Here is a 20,905-nt window from a genome sequence, read left to right as displayed (position 1 = left end):
ATCACCTTCCACCTGTCAGAATGGCTAGAATCAAAAACACACACTAAAAAATATTGGTGAGGATGCAGAGACTAAGGAATACTCGTGAGCTGGTGATGAGGATAGAAATTGGGGCAGCCACTGTAAAAAACAAAATGGAGTTTCCTTGAAGAAGTACCAATAGAAATACCACATGATCCAGTAATCCACTACTGGGTACTTACTTACCCCCCAAAAAAGAAAACACTAATTTGAAAAAACATATGTACCCCAATGTTTACTGCAGCATTATTTACAACAGCCAAGATATGAAAGTAACCCATGTCCATCAACAGATGTATAACACACACACACATACACACACACAGAGCAATATTACTCAGCCATAAAAAAGAATGAAACCTTACCATTTGCAACAATGTGGATTACCTGGAGGGTATTAAGCCAAGTGAAATAAGTCAGAGCAAAATAGACAAATACTGTATGATTTCACTTATATGTAGAATCAAAAAAGCAGAACAAATGAACAAACAACCAAAAAGCAGAACCAGACCCATAAGTACAGAGAATTCTGTATTGCCAGAAGGGAAGTGGGTGGGGGACAGACAAAAATGGGTGAAGGGAAGTGGGAGGTTCAGCATTCCAGGTATAGTAAGTCACAGGGATAAAAGTACAGCATAGGGAATATAGTCAATAGAATTGTAAGAGCAATATGCAGTAACACATGGTAGCTACACTTGTGGTAAGCATGGGGTAACAACATAGACCTGCTGAATCACTATGTTGTACACATGAAACCAACATAACGGTGTGTCAACTATACTTAAATTTTGAAAAGGAACTATCTACAGATGTTAAAGAACAAATTTATATGTTATTACTTGGAATACTATTCCCGAAGAGATTAAAAGATTAAAAATTATAAAATCCAAGTTTCACAAGTCCTGCCTTATTTACGTCCACATAAACTAGCAAGACCTTAAAAATCATCAAGGGCACTCAGATACCCAAGAAGAGAGACTGCTATACAAATAGTCCTGATATCTGTGCCTCTATTTACCCACACACTGCCTAATATTTTCTTTTTGTGAGCTACCACTCCTGGATCACTCCTCTGCAGGGCTCAGTGGCACTCTCCAACGTTTAAGTCTTTAGCCTGCCAAGGCACAGATTCCCAAAACAAGGAAAGGCTCAAATGACCAAGAATAGGAGCCATTTCCTGCTCCTGGAGAACCAGCTAAATGGAGTCTGAGTCATCCATGCAGTCATCTCAATGTAGGCACCTTACCAACTACCCAAATGAAGCTCCGTTATTGATCTGACAGCTAGTCCTACCCCACCAAACCCTACACATACATGGGAAGGGCATCAGAGAATTACGAAAAGAGGTGGAGCGATCACAAGACCCTGTGACCTTGGGCCATACATTTACATAGTTCAGAATCTCCATTCCCCCCATTATTTGAAAGGATCTAACCCGCCTTCTGTAAGGTGGGGTAGAAGTCGATGATGTCCCATTCCTATTTGCTGTAAATACTCTTGCCAGTGGTTCAACTGATTTTAATGTTTCTCAACAGAAACTCTGAAGTAGGGCAGCCGGATAGCCCAGCGGTTTAGTGCCACCTTCAGCCCAGGGCATGATCCTGGAGACCCAGGTTTGAGTCCCAAGTCAGGCTCCCTGCATGGAGCCTGCTTCTCCCTCTGCTTGTATCTCTGCCTCTCTCTCTCTCTCTCTCTCTCTGTCTCATGAATAAATAAAATCTTTTTTTAAAGGAAAAGAAACCCTGAAGTATGCTAGTTCCTTCAATTAAACCAACAAAAAGAGGGATCCCTGGGTGGCGCAGCGCTTTAGTGTCTGCCTTTGGCCCAGGGTGCGATCCTGGAGACCGGGATCGAATCCCATGTTGGGCTCCCGGTGCATGGAGCCTGCTTCTCCCTCTGCCTGTGTCTCTGCCTCTCTCTCTCTCTCTCTCTCTCTCTCTGTGTGACTATCATAAATAAATAAAAATTAAAATAAATAAATAAATAAATAAATAAATAAATAAATAAATAAATAAACCAACAAAAAGAAATGCTGCTCAGGACTCTCTTGAACGCTCTATTTTATTTTATTTTATTTTTTTTTGAACGCTCTATTTTAATATGCTTTTATAAACAACAACCAATATCTTGTGTTCTTTCTTTGTGTAATTGACCTTTGTCTATCTTGTCATAAACTCCAATATTCTGTCATCATTTCTAAAACTCTTTTTCCTATTCAACCCAGTGTGGTTCTTCTTGAAACATGCCCTCTCCTGCTAATTCCCGTCTCATGTACACTAGACCCACTCCCTATCTTTATATTATTAAATCAAAGATGAGAGAAAAGGGAAAAAATCTAAATTTAAATCTCATTTCTGTCAGTTATCAAATTCAAGTAAGTCACTTTAATCCCTTTTCAGTTTCAAATTCTCCACTTCAACAACCACTTGGTAAGGATGTTAAACATGGGTTACAGCATCAGAGAGTATTTTGATTAACACATCTCTAAGATTCTTTAAAACCCTGAAATTCTATCTGCTTTTCATTTTGTCTTTAGAAAAATGGAGAATCCTTAGCTGCAGAAATGACAAAAAGTAATGGAATAAAAGAAACAGCAAGAAAATTGGAGAAGAAAGTTTAAAAAAATCAAGAAAAGAGTATAGAAAGGACATGGAGAAAAGCAAAAAAGTCTACAAAAAAAGAAAAAGCTTCACAGAACTTATCAAGGGTGCCAGCCTAAAGGGAAAATTAGACTGAGAAGTCAGTAAATAGACAACTGTTTAGAAATACCCTCTAAATAGATGATAAATTTAATTAACGTTACATGGTCTATACCTAGATTACATATCCTTCACTTTCAGAAAAATCATTCATCTCAAGGAGAGCAGACGTCACTATATCTAAGAGCTTGCCTGATTAGGGCTTGCTTATGTAAAAGCTATGGTACTGTGGCCATAGGTAACTGAGATCCACTCCAAAATCTTTGACAGTAAAAACAAGAAACTAGTTACCACTGCAATAATTACCTCTAGCTATCACTAGTTGTGTCAAATATATTAGGAAAATGCTTGGACTTGCCTGGTTCTTAAGAAAACTCCAAATCAGAGTTAACATGTAATGAAATTTGACAATCTGGGATGATCTAAGATCTGTATCTTAATTCCAGTGCTGCTGAGGGGCAAAACATGTATGTGGGAGCCACGCAGGCTAACATTCAAATCATGGGTCTGCTACTCATTAACTATGGAATCCTGGGTCAGTTTATCCATCTCCCTGAACTACAGCTGACTAGTTAATAAAAAGTAGGCTATAACAGCACAGCTCCTTGGTGAAACTATTGCAATGACTAATAAGTAATAAGTAAGACGTATTAAGCACATAATACAGTGTCTAGCCCAGAAGACAACACTCAACAAATCCTTTCCTCTCCACTTCCTTGGTTAACACATCATTTTAAAAAAATCCATAAAAGTCCTACCTGCTTAAAGAGACTTCTTCAGACTTCTTAGCCACTAGTAAAGAAAGCAGGAAAATACATTTTAAGTCAACAATAGAAAAATACAGAATATTAAAACTGTAAGACAGATGATGACTTGTTCAAAAGTATTCCTTTGGGACCACACCTGGAAACCACACTACAGTGGATATTAATTGTACTATTGGTAGGCAGTTAATGCATTAAGAAATCTCATTTTCTCCTCTATATTTACCAATGCAAGAAAGAATTCTAGTTATCAGGATGTGGTACATACAAGTGGATGTTTCTAATGACCATTATTGTAACCAAACCAAACCCTATGAGACGGACAGGAAATGGTATCATTAGCAGAATCATTATCATAAAGTGACAATGGCAAACTTAAATAGCATGATTTTCCTGGACTTCCACTACTAGGAGCAGTTAAAACAGACTATACATATTTAGCTGGAACACAACGGAACCTCTCCAGCTCCTCAGTAGAGACTGCTAAGTTCAGGATGAAATGCCTCATCACAAAGTTCGGCTCGGCTCCGGTCACAATCTTGGGGTCCTGGGTGGAGACCCTCAGGGAGTCTGCTTTTCTCTCTCCCTCTGTCCTTCCACCTCGCTTGTGCTATCTTTCAAATAAATAAATAAACTCTTCTCAAAACCTTTTCTAGAGAAAGACATAAGGCCTAGAAAAAGAACATTTTATTTTTTTTATTTTTTTAAAATATTTTTTTCTTTATTTATTTATGATAGTCACACACACAGAGAGAGAGAGAGAGAGAGGCAGAGGGAGAAGCAGGCTCCATGCACCGGGAGCCCGACGTGGGATTCGATCCCGGGTCTCCAGGATCGCGCCCTGGGCCAAAGGCAGGCGCCAAACCGCTGCGCCACCCAGGGATCCCAAGAACAACATTTTAAATGGAATGAATTGAGCCTCCTGACTTGTTCAGTAGAGAGGGCTGAAAATTTCAAAATGGACTGATACTTGGCTAAGGAAATAAAAGCTTCCTTTGTCTTCCAGTATCTTTAACTTGGTATTCTTCAATCTATCCTCCACAGGAGACGCCTGCAAACTATGGCCACAGGCCAAATCCAACCTGCCATCTGGTTCTGTAAATAAAGTTGTAATGGAGCACAGTCACATCTATTTCAATACATATTGCTATGGCTACTTTCACACGACAATGGCAGAGTGTGAGACCCCAGGGCCTAAAATATTCACTATCTGGCCCTTTTAAGAAAAGCCTGGTGATCCCCATTTTATGCCATAACCAAAGGGCCCTAATTCAAATCTAATCTGATTACTCTTCTATTTCAAATTCTCCTATCAATCCCTGCTGGCTCCCTCCCCAACAGCCATTCCATATTCTTCATTCTTGCTGGAGAACCACAGCTTTATTTGGATATTTAGTGTCCCAATACACAAAGAATGTGGTCTCGCCCCAGCTGCAAAAGGAGAAAGGATTATTCTAAGCTAATCACAGTACCTGACTTACCAGTGACTGGTTTAGGAACAAACAAGTCATGTTACCTAGCCTATAAAATGTTAGGGGAAGTTTACTGCAAGCTGCTGAGTTTTCTTCCTATATAAAAGAAACACAAAGACAAACACAGTTCTTCTGGTCATGGATATTGTCATGTGAAAATATGCCTGAAGCTGTTGCTAATTAGCCAAGCAGGAAAAGAGACAGGGACTCCTGGGTGACTCAGCGGTTGAGTGTCTGCCTTTGGCTGAGGCTCTGATCCCCGACTTCCCGGATCAAGTCCCATGTTGGGCTCCCTGCCTGGAGCCTGCTTCTCCCTCTGCCTATATCTCTGCCTCTCTCTCTCTCTGTCTCTCATGAATAAATAAATTAAAATCTTAAAAAAAAAACACAACACAAAGACAGCTCTATTCTATTATGAGCACCTTGAAAGACCAAAACTATTCCATCTTTGCTTCCTATAACTTGCAAAACCAAAGCCAACCTAAAGAATTTCTGTGATAGAGATCCACTAAGTTAAAGGTTTCTTCCTACATTTCAGACCATGCAACACACTAGGTGCCACCTCTGGGGAGCAACGGTAACATCTTTGTGACTGCGAACATTTTTGTGCTTTTATTATAATTTGTTGAGCCCAAGTTGCCCTTTTTGAATATTTATTATGATCATCTTTTGACTAATAACAGAGTATCTTATTTCCAAAGAACTACAGTATTATGCAACAAACAGGAGAGAACATTGTTCTAATGAAGTCAACATATCACATTCTGACTTAAGAGAAGTGAAGTCACTAATAGTGAGATTGTGTTGATGCAACAGCATCTAAAATAACCTGTGCTCCTCAACAGGCTTCCGTAGGATAGGTCATCACCTAAAAAATCAAGCAATCTCATTGGTCTTTCTGCACACTAGCTAAGTTTTGCAGTTCTTATTGTTTGCCATTTGTGTAAAGGACCAACAAGGTACTGCAGAGTTCCAGTTTTAAGGATAATGAGACAAATCACGCTATAATAATATTTACTAAATGAAATCCACTTGTAAAAGTCAAAATACCATTTGTATAACCAGTAATTTTTATAACATGTTTATAGAGGAAACATAAAACATACTAACTTGAAAATCTTTTTTCCTTATTTACACAAAGCTATCCCATAGGATTTTAAGTCTCATAACTAATGAGGGCACCTGGATGGCTCACTGGTTGAGGTTGTGATCCCAGGTTCTGGGATTGAGTCCTACATCAGGCATCCGTATGGAGCCTGCTTCTCCCTCTGCCTCTCTCTTTGCCTCTCTCTGTGTGTCTCTGAGGAATAAAGAAATAAATTCTAAAAAATACTAAGATAACGAATTTATTTTCAGACAATACTGCCTCATATTTTAAATTACCAAAAAGAACTTCTCAAATTCTGAATCCTAGACTATTAAGAAAGAAATTAAGAAACCAAACACCCATGCAATTTACACATCCGATTTGTTTCGTTTTGTTTTCATTGCTTTTTCATTATCAAAACTGCCTTACTCTGACTTCATCTATGTTAGGACCACCATAAGTAATTCACTCTAAAAAATCATACCTAGATCATGATTCTGTGAAGAATTTTCAGGTTTCATTTCTTCTTCATGTTCAGAAATTAGTTGGTCACTGCTACGTATAAGAAAGAGTGATAAACAATGAGACTTTTTTAATACTGATATGAAAAATATTTACCAGATATATCAAATTCTTAAGATTTTTCAAAGAATATCAGGGTTAACATCAAAACTTAAATTACCCGAATAGGTACTTCAAATTTGTTAGTTCTAAAAACTTTTATCAAGTATGTAATTATAATTAAAGGAGAAACAAAAGTAAGGTGAACCAGTCATGAGTTGAAGGCATTTTGCTCAGTAAACTAAGAGTTAGCCTGCCATAATGGAAAGTGTCTCAAATCCCAAAGTCCCAGCTCTAAAACCAGCAGCTTTTTGTTCTTAGACCAGCCACTTCTCTTCCACTCAAAGTCTTTCTCTATAAAACAGGAATCTTACCATCTTATATTACAAGGCTGTTAGGAGGATTTAATGAGGTATTATACCCAAAACGTGGTCTCTCAGGCAAGGTGATGCCCACAACTCTGGGAAGGGCAATATGAGACCTTCCATGACCTAATAAAAAAGGTATTCCACAGGAGTTAAAGCAAGCTTGGGGGGCAGCCCGGGTGGCTCAGTGGTTTAGCATGGCCTTCAGCCCAGGGCATGATCCTGGAGACCCAGGATCGAGTCCCATGTCGGGCTCCCTGCATGGAGCCTGCTTCTCCCTCTGCCTGTGTCTCTGCCTCTCTCTCTCTCCTCTCTGTGTATTCTCATGAATAAATAAAAATAAAATCTTAAAAAAATTAAAAAAATAAAGCAGGCTTCGGGTACAGATGTAGGAACAAAGGGGAAGGAAAGTCCAGTCTCTTCTTGTAGTATTATTTGAACTCCTTTAATAGTTTAGAATGGTCCTAACTAAAGTCTGCTAGCAGAAAAGACAAACAAAATCCTCGAAGGTTAATTCATCATGAAGGTCTGGGCTAATATATGGTTTCCACGTAAGGTTTTTGAGTGTGAAGGGAAGGGTGTATGGGGCTAAAGCCAGAAGGCCCAGCTGCCAGAACAGCATGCCGGTGGCTTTGGAATAGCAGCTGAGCATATAAGCATATGTAATAAACAAAAAAGGGTTGTAAGTTTGAATTCTAAGTGTGGATCACCATGAGGACTGACGAATGAGGATCAGCAAGGGCATCCTATGAGCAAAAGTCAATCATGACTGGCCTGCAGAACCAGTTTCAACAGCAATGTTGCAGGAACAGAATCAAAGGAAACCACAGAATGATGAGCATGTCCTTTTTTCCATCCAAAAGGCTTATGAAAGAGGACTGTCTCTCTGGTCTTATGGAAACCCTTAGGTTCTCGGGAAATTCAAGGGGGAAAGTATAGGCGATAACCCACAAGGAAAAGTATAAAGTTTTCTATGAAACTGAACATCTTAGGACACAATAGTTAGTCAAAACAGACGTTGAGGTGGGTAGTTCAGTCAGTTAACCATCTGCCTTTGGTTCAGGTATGGCCTCAAGGATCCAGCCCTGTGTTGGGCTCCCAGCTCAGCAGAGTGTCGGCTTCTCCCTCTCCTTCCACCCCTCCGCCTCACTTGTGCTTGCTCTCATTAATAAATAAGTAAGTAAATAAATAAATAAATAAATAAATAAATAAATAAAATCTTTTTAAAAAGCACCCAGGTATAACATTATGTGAACCCCATGCAGAAGGGTTATAGTTGGAATGAAACAGATACAGTGAGGATCCCTAAGGATAAAGGTCTCAAGAGTCCTGACATAAAGAACCCTGCACCCATTGCTACTTCTAACTAGTCTAGCCTTTTGCTTGGTTTCTGGGTGATGATAGGCTCTAACTCACTGCCATCCCAAAGTGCTGAATCAAATTATACCTTCTCAGCTGTTACATAGGAAGTAACACTATTTTACTATATTTTAAACCTCAGTTGAGAAATATCTAGCATGTTTTAAGTTATTTTCATTTTTGAAAAAAGATTTTACTTATTTATTCATGAGAGACACACACATACACACACACAGAGAGAGAGAGAGAGAGAGAGAGAGAGAGAGAGGAGGCAGAGACATCAGCAGAGGGAGAACCAGACTCCTCACAGGGAGCCAGACGTGGGACTCGATCCCCAGGCCCCGGGATCATGCCCTGTGCCCACGGCAGACACTCAACCGCTGAGCCGCCCAGGTATCCTAGTAATAACTAGCATTTTAATGTAAACTTACATATTAATACTATTAATAATAGCATATTCTTCTGCAGTCCATCCATATACATCTTAGGAAAACCTTCCTAAAGAGAAGACTGACTATATTTCATGGTTCATCTTTTACAGCATATTTTACAGCAAGCATAAGGGCTATTCTAAAATAACAGAGAGATAACTTCATCCTTAAGAACTCAGAGTATTTAAGCACCTAATCTGATATACTTCATCAGGGTAATATCTCACATGTTGCTACAGAATTGACCACTAACATGTCCAAGTGTTCATTTTTGTAAATTAACCCCACGGCTAAAATGAAGGGACAAAAAAGAAGTCTCTGGTTCCACTTGGGTATCATAGTAGAAGTTGCTAATTTAAAACCCTCTGATGAACAAGAAACTATGCCGAGGTCACTGATCTGAATAGGTGAAGGGTTTTTTAAAAAAAATTCCCCATTTTGTGACATCTGGGTGGCTCAGCGGTTGAGTGTCTGCTTTTGGCTCAGGGCGTGATCCTGGAGTTCCGGATCCTGCTTCTCCCTCTGCCAGTGTCTCTGCCTCTCTTTGTGTGTCTCTCATGAATAAATAAATAAAATCATTTTAAAAATCCCCATTTCTTCCTTAAACTGGTACAGTGTACCTCCAAACCACCTGGAGGCCAGGTCGGTATAAAAGCTATCTGTAGGCTTAAAACAGTAATATTCACACTAATGATAAGAAAACAGTCATAGTTGCAGTTAGTGATGTTAAGTTAAACATGTGGTAGGCACTAAATCACATGATTATATATATATAATTATTTACACACAACCACCCTTGAAGGATATATTATTATCCTCCTTTTCATATCAGGATATGTATCTGGTGATGGTAAGTAATGTTTCCAAGGTCACATACCCAGCAAGGAGGCAAGCTAACAATTAAACCTAGTCTTCTGTGAATCTAAAGTCCATCTCTTTTCTCTTTATCACTCACCTATGATTTATCCTCATTAAAGGAAGAGTCTATTCACCTAAGGTTCTCTTTCATCCTTCAATCCATTCCAATTAAAAATGAAAATGATAAAACATACTGGACATGAAAAAGTATAAAAACTGATGAACCCAGAGTATCTGCTAATGGTAACCACTTCGGGATCATCTAACAACATCAGTATTCTTCAACAAAAAGTAATAAAGCAAAGTGTCATCCAAAAAAACAAAACAACTCCTACTTATGCTTATTGTATATCTTTTAAAGTATGAAATAGAATCTTAAAAAATATTAATAAAAGAGTTCAGATATCCAGAATTGTGTCATAAAGTAAACTACAAGTTGGGAGTCCCCATTATAAAACTAATAATATTAATATGAAACCCTTTTAATATAAAATCCGATGGCAAAAAAACTATTGCAAATGACATCAATCAATATTACAAAGAAATATGAATTCTGCTATACACTGTTCATGTTGGCCTGTCAGAAAAATTGCTTTCTACCTAAGAGATGACATCCTGACATTTTTCACTATATGACTATAACTTAATCATCTTAAGATAAAATTTATGACATGAGAAATTGTTACCACTCAAGACAAAATAGTAAGGTTTAAAAAACAAAACAAAAAAATACTCTACCTTTTAACCGTATCCCCTGAAAGTAGACGTGCTCCTTTTCCTACTAAAAATTTCACCATTTGCTCTTTGTTTTCATTTAGAGCAACTAAAACTGGTGTGAGGCCATCCTGTAAAAGTGAAAAGACAACTTATAATTTATAAAATTACATATTTGCATGCTAAATTTTAAAATTTCTATACATTCTGCTAAACTTAAAACATATACTGTAGAAAGTAAAATAAAATTAGCCCCTTCCTTCTCACCACTCTGTGTTTTCACCACCTGCTTCTTCTTTTTAAAAGACTGCTTTCTCAGGGAGCCTGGGTGGCTCAGTTGGTCAAGCATCTGCCTTCAGCTCATCAGCTCAGGTCATGATCCCAGGGTCTCAGGATGGAGCCCTACCTTGGGCTCCCTCTGCAGCAAGGAGTCAGCTTCTCCCTCTCCCTCTGCCCCTCCCCTCGTGCTCTCTCTCCTGCTTGTTTGCTCTCTGTCTCTCTCAAAAACATAAAATCCTTTTAAAAAGTAAAATTAAAAAAAAATAGACCTCCACTACCTCTTCATAGATTACCTGAAGTCATTCTACAAACTCGCTTCAAACATTGCCTGGCTCCAAGAATCTTTGCTTCTCTCACATAATATACCATGGTACACTCTATTCCACACCATCTAAACCAAGAGCTTCTCAAAGGCAGGGGTGATTTTTTTAATCTCTGTATCTCCACTCTCTAAAACATAGTAGTGAATATTTAAAATATTGTTATTGATTTTAATGGATATCTCTGGAATAGTGTTTTTTCAATTATATTCCAAAGAATACATAATTTGCAAGAAGGAAGACACTGTGCCCCAAAAGAAAGATTCAATGATCATCTATGTTTGTGAAATACTCAAAACTGCACTATACATGTAGCACAAATGAACTCCATTTACATTTGCTTATCCCCATTTGACAATTCCTTTTTTTTTTTTTGTAGCAAACATTAATACTTGAGAAATAAGAGTTCTCAGGGATATAGCTTTAAGAACTTTCCAATAAAGGCGAGGGTTTTCTCCAGGTTGTACAAACTTGCTTGATTCTCTTCTATCAATGGTATGGGATCCCAGATGTCAACACAAAACACTGAGTCACTAAGGAGTCACTAAGGAGATGGACTCTGAATGAAAAGAGCTAGGTTTCAGGGTAGCTGGGTTGCGTAGCCAGTTGAGTGACCCTTGGTTTTGTCTCAGGGTGGTGGGATCCAGCCCCACCTTGGATTCTGGGCTCCCCTGGCACTCAGCACCAAGTCTGTTTAAGATACTCTCTCCCTCTTCCCCTCACCCAATCCCCCAAGACTATGCATGTACAAGCTGTCTCTCTAAAATACGTAAATAAAGCTTAGTAGAAATCAAAAATAGAAAAAGAATAAATAAATAAATAAATAAAAGAAATAAGCTTCAACTGAACATTGAATGCTTAATACTAAGTAGTTCGTGGTTGGGAAACCTGAGTGGCTTAGAGGTTGAGCTCCTGCCCTCAGCCCAGGGTGTGTTCCTGGAGTCCCAGGTTCAAGTCCCACATCTGGCTCCCGGCATGGAGCTTGCTTCTCTCTCTGCCTGTGTCTCTGCCTCTCTCTCAGTGTCTTTCATGAATAAATCAATAAAATATTTTTTAAAAAAATAAATAGTCCTTGGTCAAGGAGGGCACAAATGATGAGATGAGCGCTGGGTGTTATACTTTATTGTGGCAAACTGAATTAAAATAAAATTATACATAAATAAATAAATACATAAATAAATAAATATCCTTGGACTTACTCCTATTATACAATGATAAAGCTTTATCTTAACTGTTAGAAAGCTCAGTATGAGATTTTTCTCATTTTTACCTTTTTGATTAAATTCAATTAAATAACATATAGTGTATTATTAGTTTCAGAGGTAAAAGGTTGTGATTCAGCAGTCTTATGTAACACCCAGTGCTCATTCCATCATGTGCCCTCTGTAATGTCCATCACCCAGTTACCCCAAACACCCATACCAACCACTCCAAGGACACTCAGGTTGGTTCTTATGATTAAGAGTCTCTTATGGTGTGTCTCCCTCACTCTGTCTTGTTTTACTTTTTCTTCTCTTCCCCTCTGATACTCTGTTTTGTTTCTAACATCTACATAATGAATATGACCATATGATAACTGTATTCCTCTGACTGACATAGGATATTATGCTACGTGAAATAAGTATGAGATTTGGTTTCAATTATATTAATTCTGGGACCCGTAAGGCATATCCACTTCTAAAAATCCTCTTAGTATTCCAGTTTCTACTGTGATTACTATTTATAATTATTTTGTATTTTAGGCAAAGTGTAAATCAGAAATAAAAATATAACAGCTTATCAATAAAAATAGGAATACTGGAGGAGCACTGTGTTTTTATAGATTGGTAAAATGAATTTAAATGAAAAATCTTAATAACAAAAAAATTCTAATACTGGCTTACATAGATTATTTTTAGCACAATCAATAATACTAAATAATTTAATATTCTCTGCAATATGCATAATATATCCAAATAAAATGGATTAACCTCATAGGACTGCAGATATTCCAAAAGGAACACGAATACAGTACATTTAAAGAAAAAATGGTTTTCAAAAAAAAAAAACAACTTTTAAATTTTAACTTGGAAAATTCATCCTGAGGTACCGGGTGACTCAGTGGTTTAGCATGGTGACCCGGGATCCTGGGATCGAGCCCACATCAGGGTCCCCATAGAGAACCTGCTTCCCCCTGTGCCTAGCTCTCTGCCTCTCTCTCTGTGTCTCTCATCAATTACTGAATAAAGTAATGAAAAAAATAAGGAGACAAAGAAACAGAAAATTCAATCCCAATCCTAAGAAATTAACATAAAATACAAAATATATATTATAAATTAATATGGAGTGTCTTGAAATCTTGAAATCTTTGTCAACATATACCATAAAACAGTAATTGTAAACTCAATGGTTATGGAGGCAAAGCAGGTGACACGAGTCAGTGAAGAACCTAGGCGGGGACACGAGCAAACTGGAGACACACGCCTCCTATAAAGGGACAGCCTCTGCACAGCATACCAAACAGCAGCATGGGCTCAAGGTACCAGAAGTGATCTGTAAGAAAAGCTCAAAATCCAGAGTTCTACATGCGTGCCATAATTTTAAATGTTAGCTCAACTGACAGTGGAAACTAAATACATCCGGGGGCCACATTTAGTCTATAGTCTACTTGTGTTTTTCTATTTGCTGTGACTGTTTCCAATGGCCGTGCATAAAACAAATACTTGGACATCAAACCTTTCCTAAAGCATCAGGATCACGTTTTACCAACAAATTAGGCCCCACCTTCTAAGGAAAATTGTTGTGAAGACTCATTAACACCTACTGTCAGAATTTTCCAATGCTTGTTTCAACTACAATCTATTTGTATTTACTTCCCTCACATTGCTAACCGAACAGACAGGAGTTCAGAGGAATGCTGAAGCAAAGTTATTAAAACAATTACCATCTGTATTGTCACTAACTACATGCTGAATGTTTAACACAGTAGTGATTATGCACTATGCCAGGGCCCTATGAATTTGAAAGACATCCTAAGATAGTCTATCGCACAGCTTCAACTAAAAAAGAAGGTTCACGGATTTCTACTGCTGCAATTGGGAAAACCCTGCTTGTAATAATCAGAATGGTAGCAAAACACGTAAAATCTTTAAAGGGTCAGACTCTACTTATTAAAAGACTACTCATAAAGACTTCCCATCTGGGTGCCGGTGAATGACTGATAGCTGGAAGAAAAGGTAATTATTTTTCAAGCCAACAGAGATGACCAATAATTTTCATCTGTAATTCTCAAAGAGATACAGAGAGATGAAAGGCTAATGTTGGAGAGAGTGGAAGGAAGTAGCCAGTATCCAACTTCAGTTAAATCTCTTCCAGAGATTTAATATTTTTACATCTCTAAATTTGTATATGTATACCTACCCATTCAGTAGTTCTTAGCCAAGAGTTGTATCAGAATCTCAAAACCCTATTTCCAAATTTCTGCGTACACACGTTATTGGATTCACTCCGTCGAAATCTTCACGGGACAGTTTAGGCTTGTAAATTCTTTTAAAGTTCCCTAGTTGACTGTGATTCACCAGCACAAGTCTAGCTGAGAAGTAGTACAGTACACAACCATGCCAGTCTCCTCTTTCACCTATGTGGCCAATTCTCCCTATCACTTGAGGATTCAGCCAAAAACAGAAATGAGTCACTTATCAAACCTGCATTCAATTTCCATGGCTAGAGGTAGAACAAGGACTAGTAAACTCAAAATGCAACTTGATTCCATTATTTACACACTCCTTACGTCCTTCCCATCAAGACATTCTAGATTTGCAAGCAGAGTTTAGACTCGTATCTAAGTGGCTATAGCTGCAAAATACTATACTGTGTTCTTTCCTCTTCTTGTCCACTTTTTTTTTTTTAAGATTTTTATTGATTTATTCATGAGAGATGAGAGAGAGAGAGAGAGAGAGAGAGAGAGACAGGCAGAGACACAGGCAGAGGGAGAAGCAGGCTCCTCCATTCAAGGAGTGCCATGTGGGACTCGATTCGGGAGACCACGGGATCATGCCCTGAGCCGAAGGCATATGCTCAATCACTGAGTCACACAGGCGTCCCTTTTCGTGCCCATTCAACCACCAGTTTACTGCCAATCTGATGTCCTTAGAGTCCTCCTAGAATTGATCTCTATATAAATTTACAACACACTCACTGGTTCGTGAGTAAGAATTACTATCCCTGAAAATTGAAGACTCCTTACCTAAACATAAACACTGAAGAAAAACAAACACAATCCAAAAACCTTGTCTTGATATTTCCCCTCACTTGCCAAATGTCTAAATCACTCTGCATGTTCCTGACTGCTTTCTCCTTTGCCCCTCTTTTGTCCCTCTTAAGTCAAGGCTGATAAAAGACAAGCTCTGACCGTGTTAATCAATCACTTTTTGATCAAATAGGAACTTCTCAACAGCAGCAAGATTTGATATTGTAAAATACACTTGTTTTGTGTTTTAAGACAAAGCCTATTTCCAAGGCAAATTTTGCTTTCCTCTGTTGTTTGACACTAAATAAGAAAACAAACTGGGTGAGAAAACATTTTTGAAAATAAAGTTTCAGAACACATTCTGTGTTCTCAAAAATATTTGCCATAAATACATAAAAGAAACCTGTATTCTCTAATGCTTCTTTAGAGGTATCATTATTTAGGGGCAACTGAGTGGCTCAGTCCGTTGAGCATCTGACTCTTGGTCTTAACTCAGGTGATGATCAGAGTTATAAGATCCAGCGCTGCGCCAGGCTCAGCACAAAGTCTACTTCAGATTCTTACTCTCTCTCTTTTCCCTCTGCCCCCACAACATCCCCTGCTTGTAGATGCTCGCTCACTTCCTCAAAAATAAATAAAATCTCACGGCTGAGTAATACTACATTGCGGACATATACCACAGATTACTCAACAATTAGAAACAAAAATACCCACCATCTGCTTCAACATGGATGCAACTGGAGGGTATTATGCTGAGTGAAGTAAGGCAATCGGAGAAGGACAAACATTATATGGTCTCATTCATATGGGGAATAGAAAAGAGTGAAAGGGAATAAAGGGGAAAGCAGAGAAAATGAGTGGGAAATATCAGTGAGGGGGACAGAACATGAGAGTCTCCTAACTCTGGGAACCAAACAAGGGATGGTGGAAAGGGAGGTGGGTGGGGGGTTGGGGTGACTGGGTGACGGGCACCAAGGGGGGGGCACTTGACGGGATGAGCACTGGGTGCTGTGCTCTTTGTTGGCAAACTGAACTCCAACTAAAAAAATTTTTAAAAAGAAAAAACTAAAAGATAAAATAAGTACATAAACCCCAGAGTGAGGTGAAAAAATAAATAAATAAAAAAGCTTAATTAAAAAAAGGAAGGCAGGAAGGAAGAAGTATTATGGTAAGCCTGGGGGGCTCAGTGGGTCAAGCATCTCTCTCTGGTTATGGTCACGATCCCACTCCTGACATCAAGCCCCGTGCATCAGGCTACCTGGCTCAGTGGGAAGGCCGTTTCTTTCCCTACCTCTGCCTTTCCTCCCTACTCTTGTTTGCTCTCTCTCATATAAATACAATCTTCAAAAATAAAAAGTTTTGTTATTTAAAGCAAAAGCTTAGACAGTTATTTCAAAATATTTTCATCCAGGAAATGTTTGAGCTTCCAAATATGAAAAATCGACCCTATCTATGGCACACAACAGTGTTTCTGCAAGGGCAGCGACTGAAGGTAATGCATGTCAAAGAAAACACAGGGAGACTGGCAAGTGTGGTCATCACCAGCTCCCCATGCACACCTACCACCCCACTGAGGAAATACATAGGCTGAGCAGGAGCTACTCTCTGGAATGGGAGGCCTCACCGTGGTACATGGCTGGCAGAGTGGCTACCAGCACAAGCAGATACCACCTGTAGGATGTCATGACCTGATCCCCCTGCTCTCATCTTCTGAACCTTAGGGCCTAGAGTGCCCAAGGCCTATTACAACCTGCTGCTTTCTCCTCCCATTTACATTCACCCAAGCTACTCCTCTGGGTCACGGTCTCCTACTCATCCCCAGAAGCATCCATTTCCTAAGCCCCTGCACACCTTTCGGCCTCCATCATCACCACACTCCCCTCTAGGCCTTCAATCCTTTGTGGGCTCTGAGGGCACCATCTACTCCCAGGCACAAAGGGGAAGATTTTCTTTCTGGGGTGGAAGGGTGGCTAGCAGACAGAATGTGGTCTTTCTATATGCATTACTTTTCTTTTTCACTCACTCTGCTTTGGTTTTGGAGTTGTTTCCATGATGACAGGACCTACTGTATAAAATTCAGTGTCGATGTCTTCATATATATATGTACCTATGTACATATATATGTACATATATATATAAACCTTTTGCAGCTATCTATAAATAAATAAATAAATAAGTATATATATATATATATATATATATATATATATATATATATAATGTCAAGTACGTTGTAAAAAAAAAAGTTGACTTGTACCGTGTTTTTGGCCTCTATATTTGCGTTTTGTAAAAGCAGCTTCTCTGCTATTGAGACAATCCCTTCGTGGGCTGCATAATGGAGAGCTGTGTTGCCCTTGTTGTCTTTCACTTTAGGATCAGCACCGTGTTCCAGGAGAAGAGTTACACATGCCTCTTCTTGGCATTGTATAGCCTGTGAGCATTACAACAAGAAACAGAATGTAAATTCTGGGAATTGAAAGGAAACATGCCACAAGTTTCACCAATGAGATATGTTTAAATGCAACAAATGTTCATTCCAAGGACTTCAATCCAATCCACCTCAGGCAGACATAACTGTGACCACCCACCTTCACGAGAGCTGTCCTGTCTTCGCCATCACAGAGGTTAAGCTGGCAGTGCCGATCTACCAGGAGCTTCACCATATCTTCACGGCCAATGGCACAGGCCAAGTGGAGAGCAGTTCTGTGAGTGTGAAAGGACTTGTCAAGAAATTACAGTGTACCTTTTCAAAAATTGCAAATCAATTCATAGAATTGTAAATGTTAAATACTACATTATTCTCATGACTCCAAAACAAAGAATTAGTTTACTTTAGAAGAAAGTACAATATTTTTTAGTGATTTTTCACCGCTCTATTAAAAGAGCAGCCTATCTGATTAGGAAGAGCATGACCTCAAGAGGCAGCTCAACCTGGGTTTGATTCCCACTTTAACTCTGTCGCTTCACAGTGACCACTTAGCCTTATCGCAATTTCCTTATCCACAAAATGGGCATAAAATGGGCATAAAAATAGTTATCTCAGGTCACCTGTCTGGCTCACTCTGAAGAGCATGTCACTCGATCTCGGGAGCCAGGGGTTCGAGACCCCTGTTGGTTATAGAGGTCACAAAACAATAGTAATAATAAATAAAATAAAAGGTACTTATCTCACAGGACCTCTTGTCGTGATCCTTAAATGAGGATCCATGCAAAGTGTTTAGATACTAGTTCCTACCACAAATATTATTAAAGCTATTACTACAACTTACGAAGACTCACTACAATTAGGTAAAATGATCCAATTATGCCTACTTTGCAGCTACGTTTAAGGATGAGCAAGAATACTCTATTTCAATGATTCCAAGATGCTCATTTTGTCACCTTTTAATATCTCTGACATCGGAATCCAATTTCTAATTCAAAATGTCTTAAAACTATAACTGGCATGATTTCTAAAAATTTCTTCTTGGTACATAAATAGTGGGGCATCATACAATCTACAGTGTGCCTGAAGTGAAAGAATGACATATACAACAGGTCTGTTGCACTTCTAGTCCTATGCTTGGAATTACATTGTTCAAGAACTAAAATAATTTTCAGTAGGTGAAAGCACATGACGGGTAAAAGAGACCACAATAGCAAAAGAATATTTTTAAGTAATTCTTAGTTTGCTTTTCAAGGAAGTTTGAGCCAAAGGAAACTCAGATTTCAAAGAAACAGGCACAGCTCATTTTATCTTTTTTGGAGGGGGGTATGTGGGGAAGCTCATTTTATTAAGCATTTCAATTAATAGAAAAATGTTTAGAATCATAGAAATCAAGTATTTCCAAGTACCAATATTAGTATTTAGTATTATTGCAATGTCAAAAGGGCAGGTAAAGGTAATCTTTTACAATTTCTGATCTTCAGAAATGTTTTCCTTTGACAGGAAGTTCCAAGGAAAAGCTTCAGGTGAGATTAAGTCCTAATACTTCCATTTAAAATTTCTCACCTTAGGGGCACCCGGGTGGCTCAGTTGATTGAGTGTCCAACTTTTGGTTTTGGCTCAGGATGATCTCAAGGTCGTAAGACGGAACCCCACATTAGGCTCCATGCTCAGGGTGGAGTTTGCTTGGGTTCCTCTCTCTCCCCCTGTCCCTCCCCTTTCCCATGACCCTCTCTCTCCCTTTAAAATAAATACGTCTTTTAACTTTTACAAAATAAAATAAAATCTCTCATCTTAGGAGTGCCTGGCTGGCTCAGTCAGTAGAGCATGTGTCCTAAAACGTCAAGCCCCACGTTGGGTGGAGAGATTACACTTAACAATGAAAGCTTTAAAACCGGGATCCCTGGGTGGCACAGCAGTTGGGCGCCTGCCTCTGGCCCAGGGCGCGATCCCGGAGACCCGGGATCGAGTCCCACATCGGGCTCCCGGTGCATGGAGCCTGCTTCTCCCTCTGCCTGTGTCTCTGCCTCTCTCTCTCTCTCTGTGACTATCATAAATAAATAAATAACTAAAAAGAAAAGAAAGCTTTGAAACCTAAATACATAAAATTTCTCATCTCGTTCATACTGGGCAACATGAAATCTTTTTAAGATTGAAAAGATCCTGAGTAGACTATGTCTGCTACGTAACCGGTGTTCAGGTTCTGTTTGAGAAATAAATGGACTGAAGAATAAATACATTTGGAGAGTTCAATAGTTTTTAAAGATTTATCTATTTCTTTGAGAAAGAGAGAATACATGAGTGCGGTGAAGGGCAGAGGGAGAGGGAAACAATCTCAAGCAGCCTCCCCATTGAACATTGAGCCTGACGGGGGGCTCAACCCCACAATCCTAAGAGCATGACCAGAGCCAATATCAAGAGTCTGATGCTCAACAAACAGCCACCAAGGCACCAGTTATATTTGCTACTTTTTTTCAGAAGAGGGAAACAACAAAAGTTCTATAAGCTATCACGGTATCATTTGTATTTTTTATTTTCATGAGGATTTAACTAAAATAAAATTTTATTGTTATTTACTTATTGCTTGTTATAAAGCTGCACATAACAAAATCATATGTATATATTTAACGTATGCATAATAAAATCTACAATACAGATAAAAATATTCCCCTGAGTTCTGAAGAGGCTAAAGGTTGTCAGAAAATACCAATCCTCGCCCATCAATTTTTTTTTTTTAATAGAAAGAGGGGCACCTGGGTAACTCAGTCAGTTAGGCATCTGCCTTTGGCTCAAGTCATGAACCTCGGGGTCCTGGGATCGAGTCCTACATCATCAGGCTCCCTGCTCCACGGGGTTTCTGCTTGTCCCCCTGCCCCTCCCTGCTGCTCATGTGCCTGATTTCTCCCTCTCAAATGAACCAATGAAACCTCTTAAAAGTAAATAAATAGAAATTCTTTTTGCCTACACAAGATTCATATTCTTGCTGTTCTCCTGGATTACTTCATTGATAATAAAACTTTGTTGGAATTTTTATATACCTTTTCCTGTAGAAATCAGACTTTTTTTTTAAGAAACAAGAAAAATTCACTTACAATCCAAATGTTTCAAGATAACTAATTTTATATTTTTCACATCTTTTTGGCCAACACAAAACCATTGTCTGCTTATGTGTTTGTATCATCAAACCATTTTTCCCCTCATTTAATGATCCACTAAAGTACAGCTTTGCATGTTAATGTGTATCAATTATCTCTGCCACATTCAGTGGTCACATAGTAGTCCAGCCTATGGATACACTGCCACTTATTTATAAAGGCCATTA

General features: G+C 38.8%; 1 protein-coding gene across 2 annotated transcripts in view; it reads right to left on the bottom strand.

Annotated features, from left to right (window-relative positions):
* The window catches only part of LOC140629753 (ankyrin repeat domain-containing protein 26-like), a 207,442-nt gene that overhangs the window by 104,294 nt on the left and 82,243 nt on the right, over positions 1–20,905 (bottom strand). For both annotated transcript variants that reach the window (XM_072819336.1, XM_072819335.1), the window contains 5 exons: positions 17,747–17,861; positions 17,416–17,589; positions 10,356–10,462; positions 6,528–6,598; positions 3,479–3,512 (listed from right to left, as the gene is read on the bottom strand). In XM_072819336.1, coding sequence (XP_072675437.1) covers positions 3,479–3,512; positions 6,528–6,598; positions 10,356–10,462; positions 17,416–17,589; positions 17,747–17,861 — 501 coding nt within the window. The remainder of the gene's footprint in view (positions 1–3,478; positions 3,513–6,527; positions 6,599–10,355; positions 10,463–17,415; positions 17,590–17,746; positions 17,862–20,905) is intronic.

Source organism: Canis lupus, unplaced genomic scaffold, assembly GCF_048164855.1.
Source record: "Canis lupus baileyi unplaced genomic scaffold, mCanLup2.hap1 Scaffold_116, whole genome shotgun sequence".
Lineage (NCBI taxonomy): Eukaryota > Metazoa > Chordata > Mammalia > Carnivora > Canidae > Canis > Canis lupus.
This window is presented reverse-complemented; position numbering and strand designations above follow the sequence as displayed.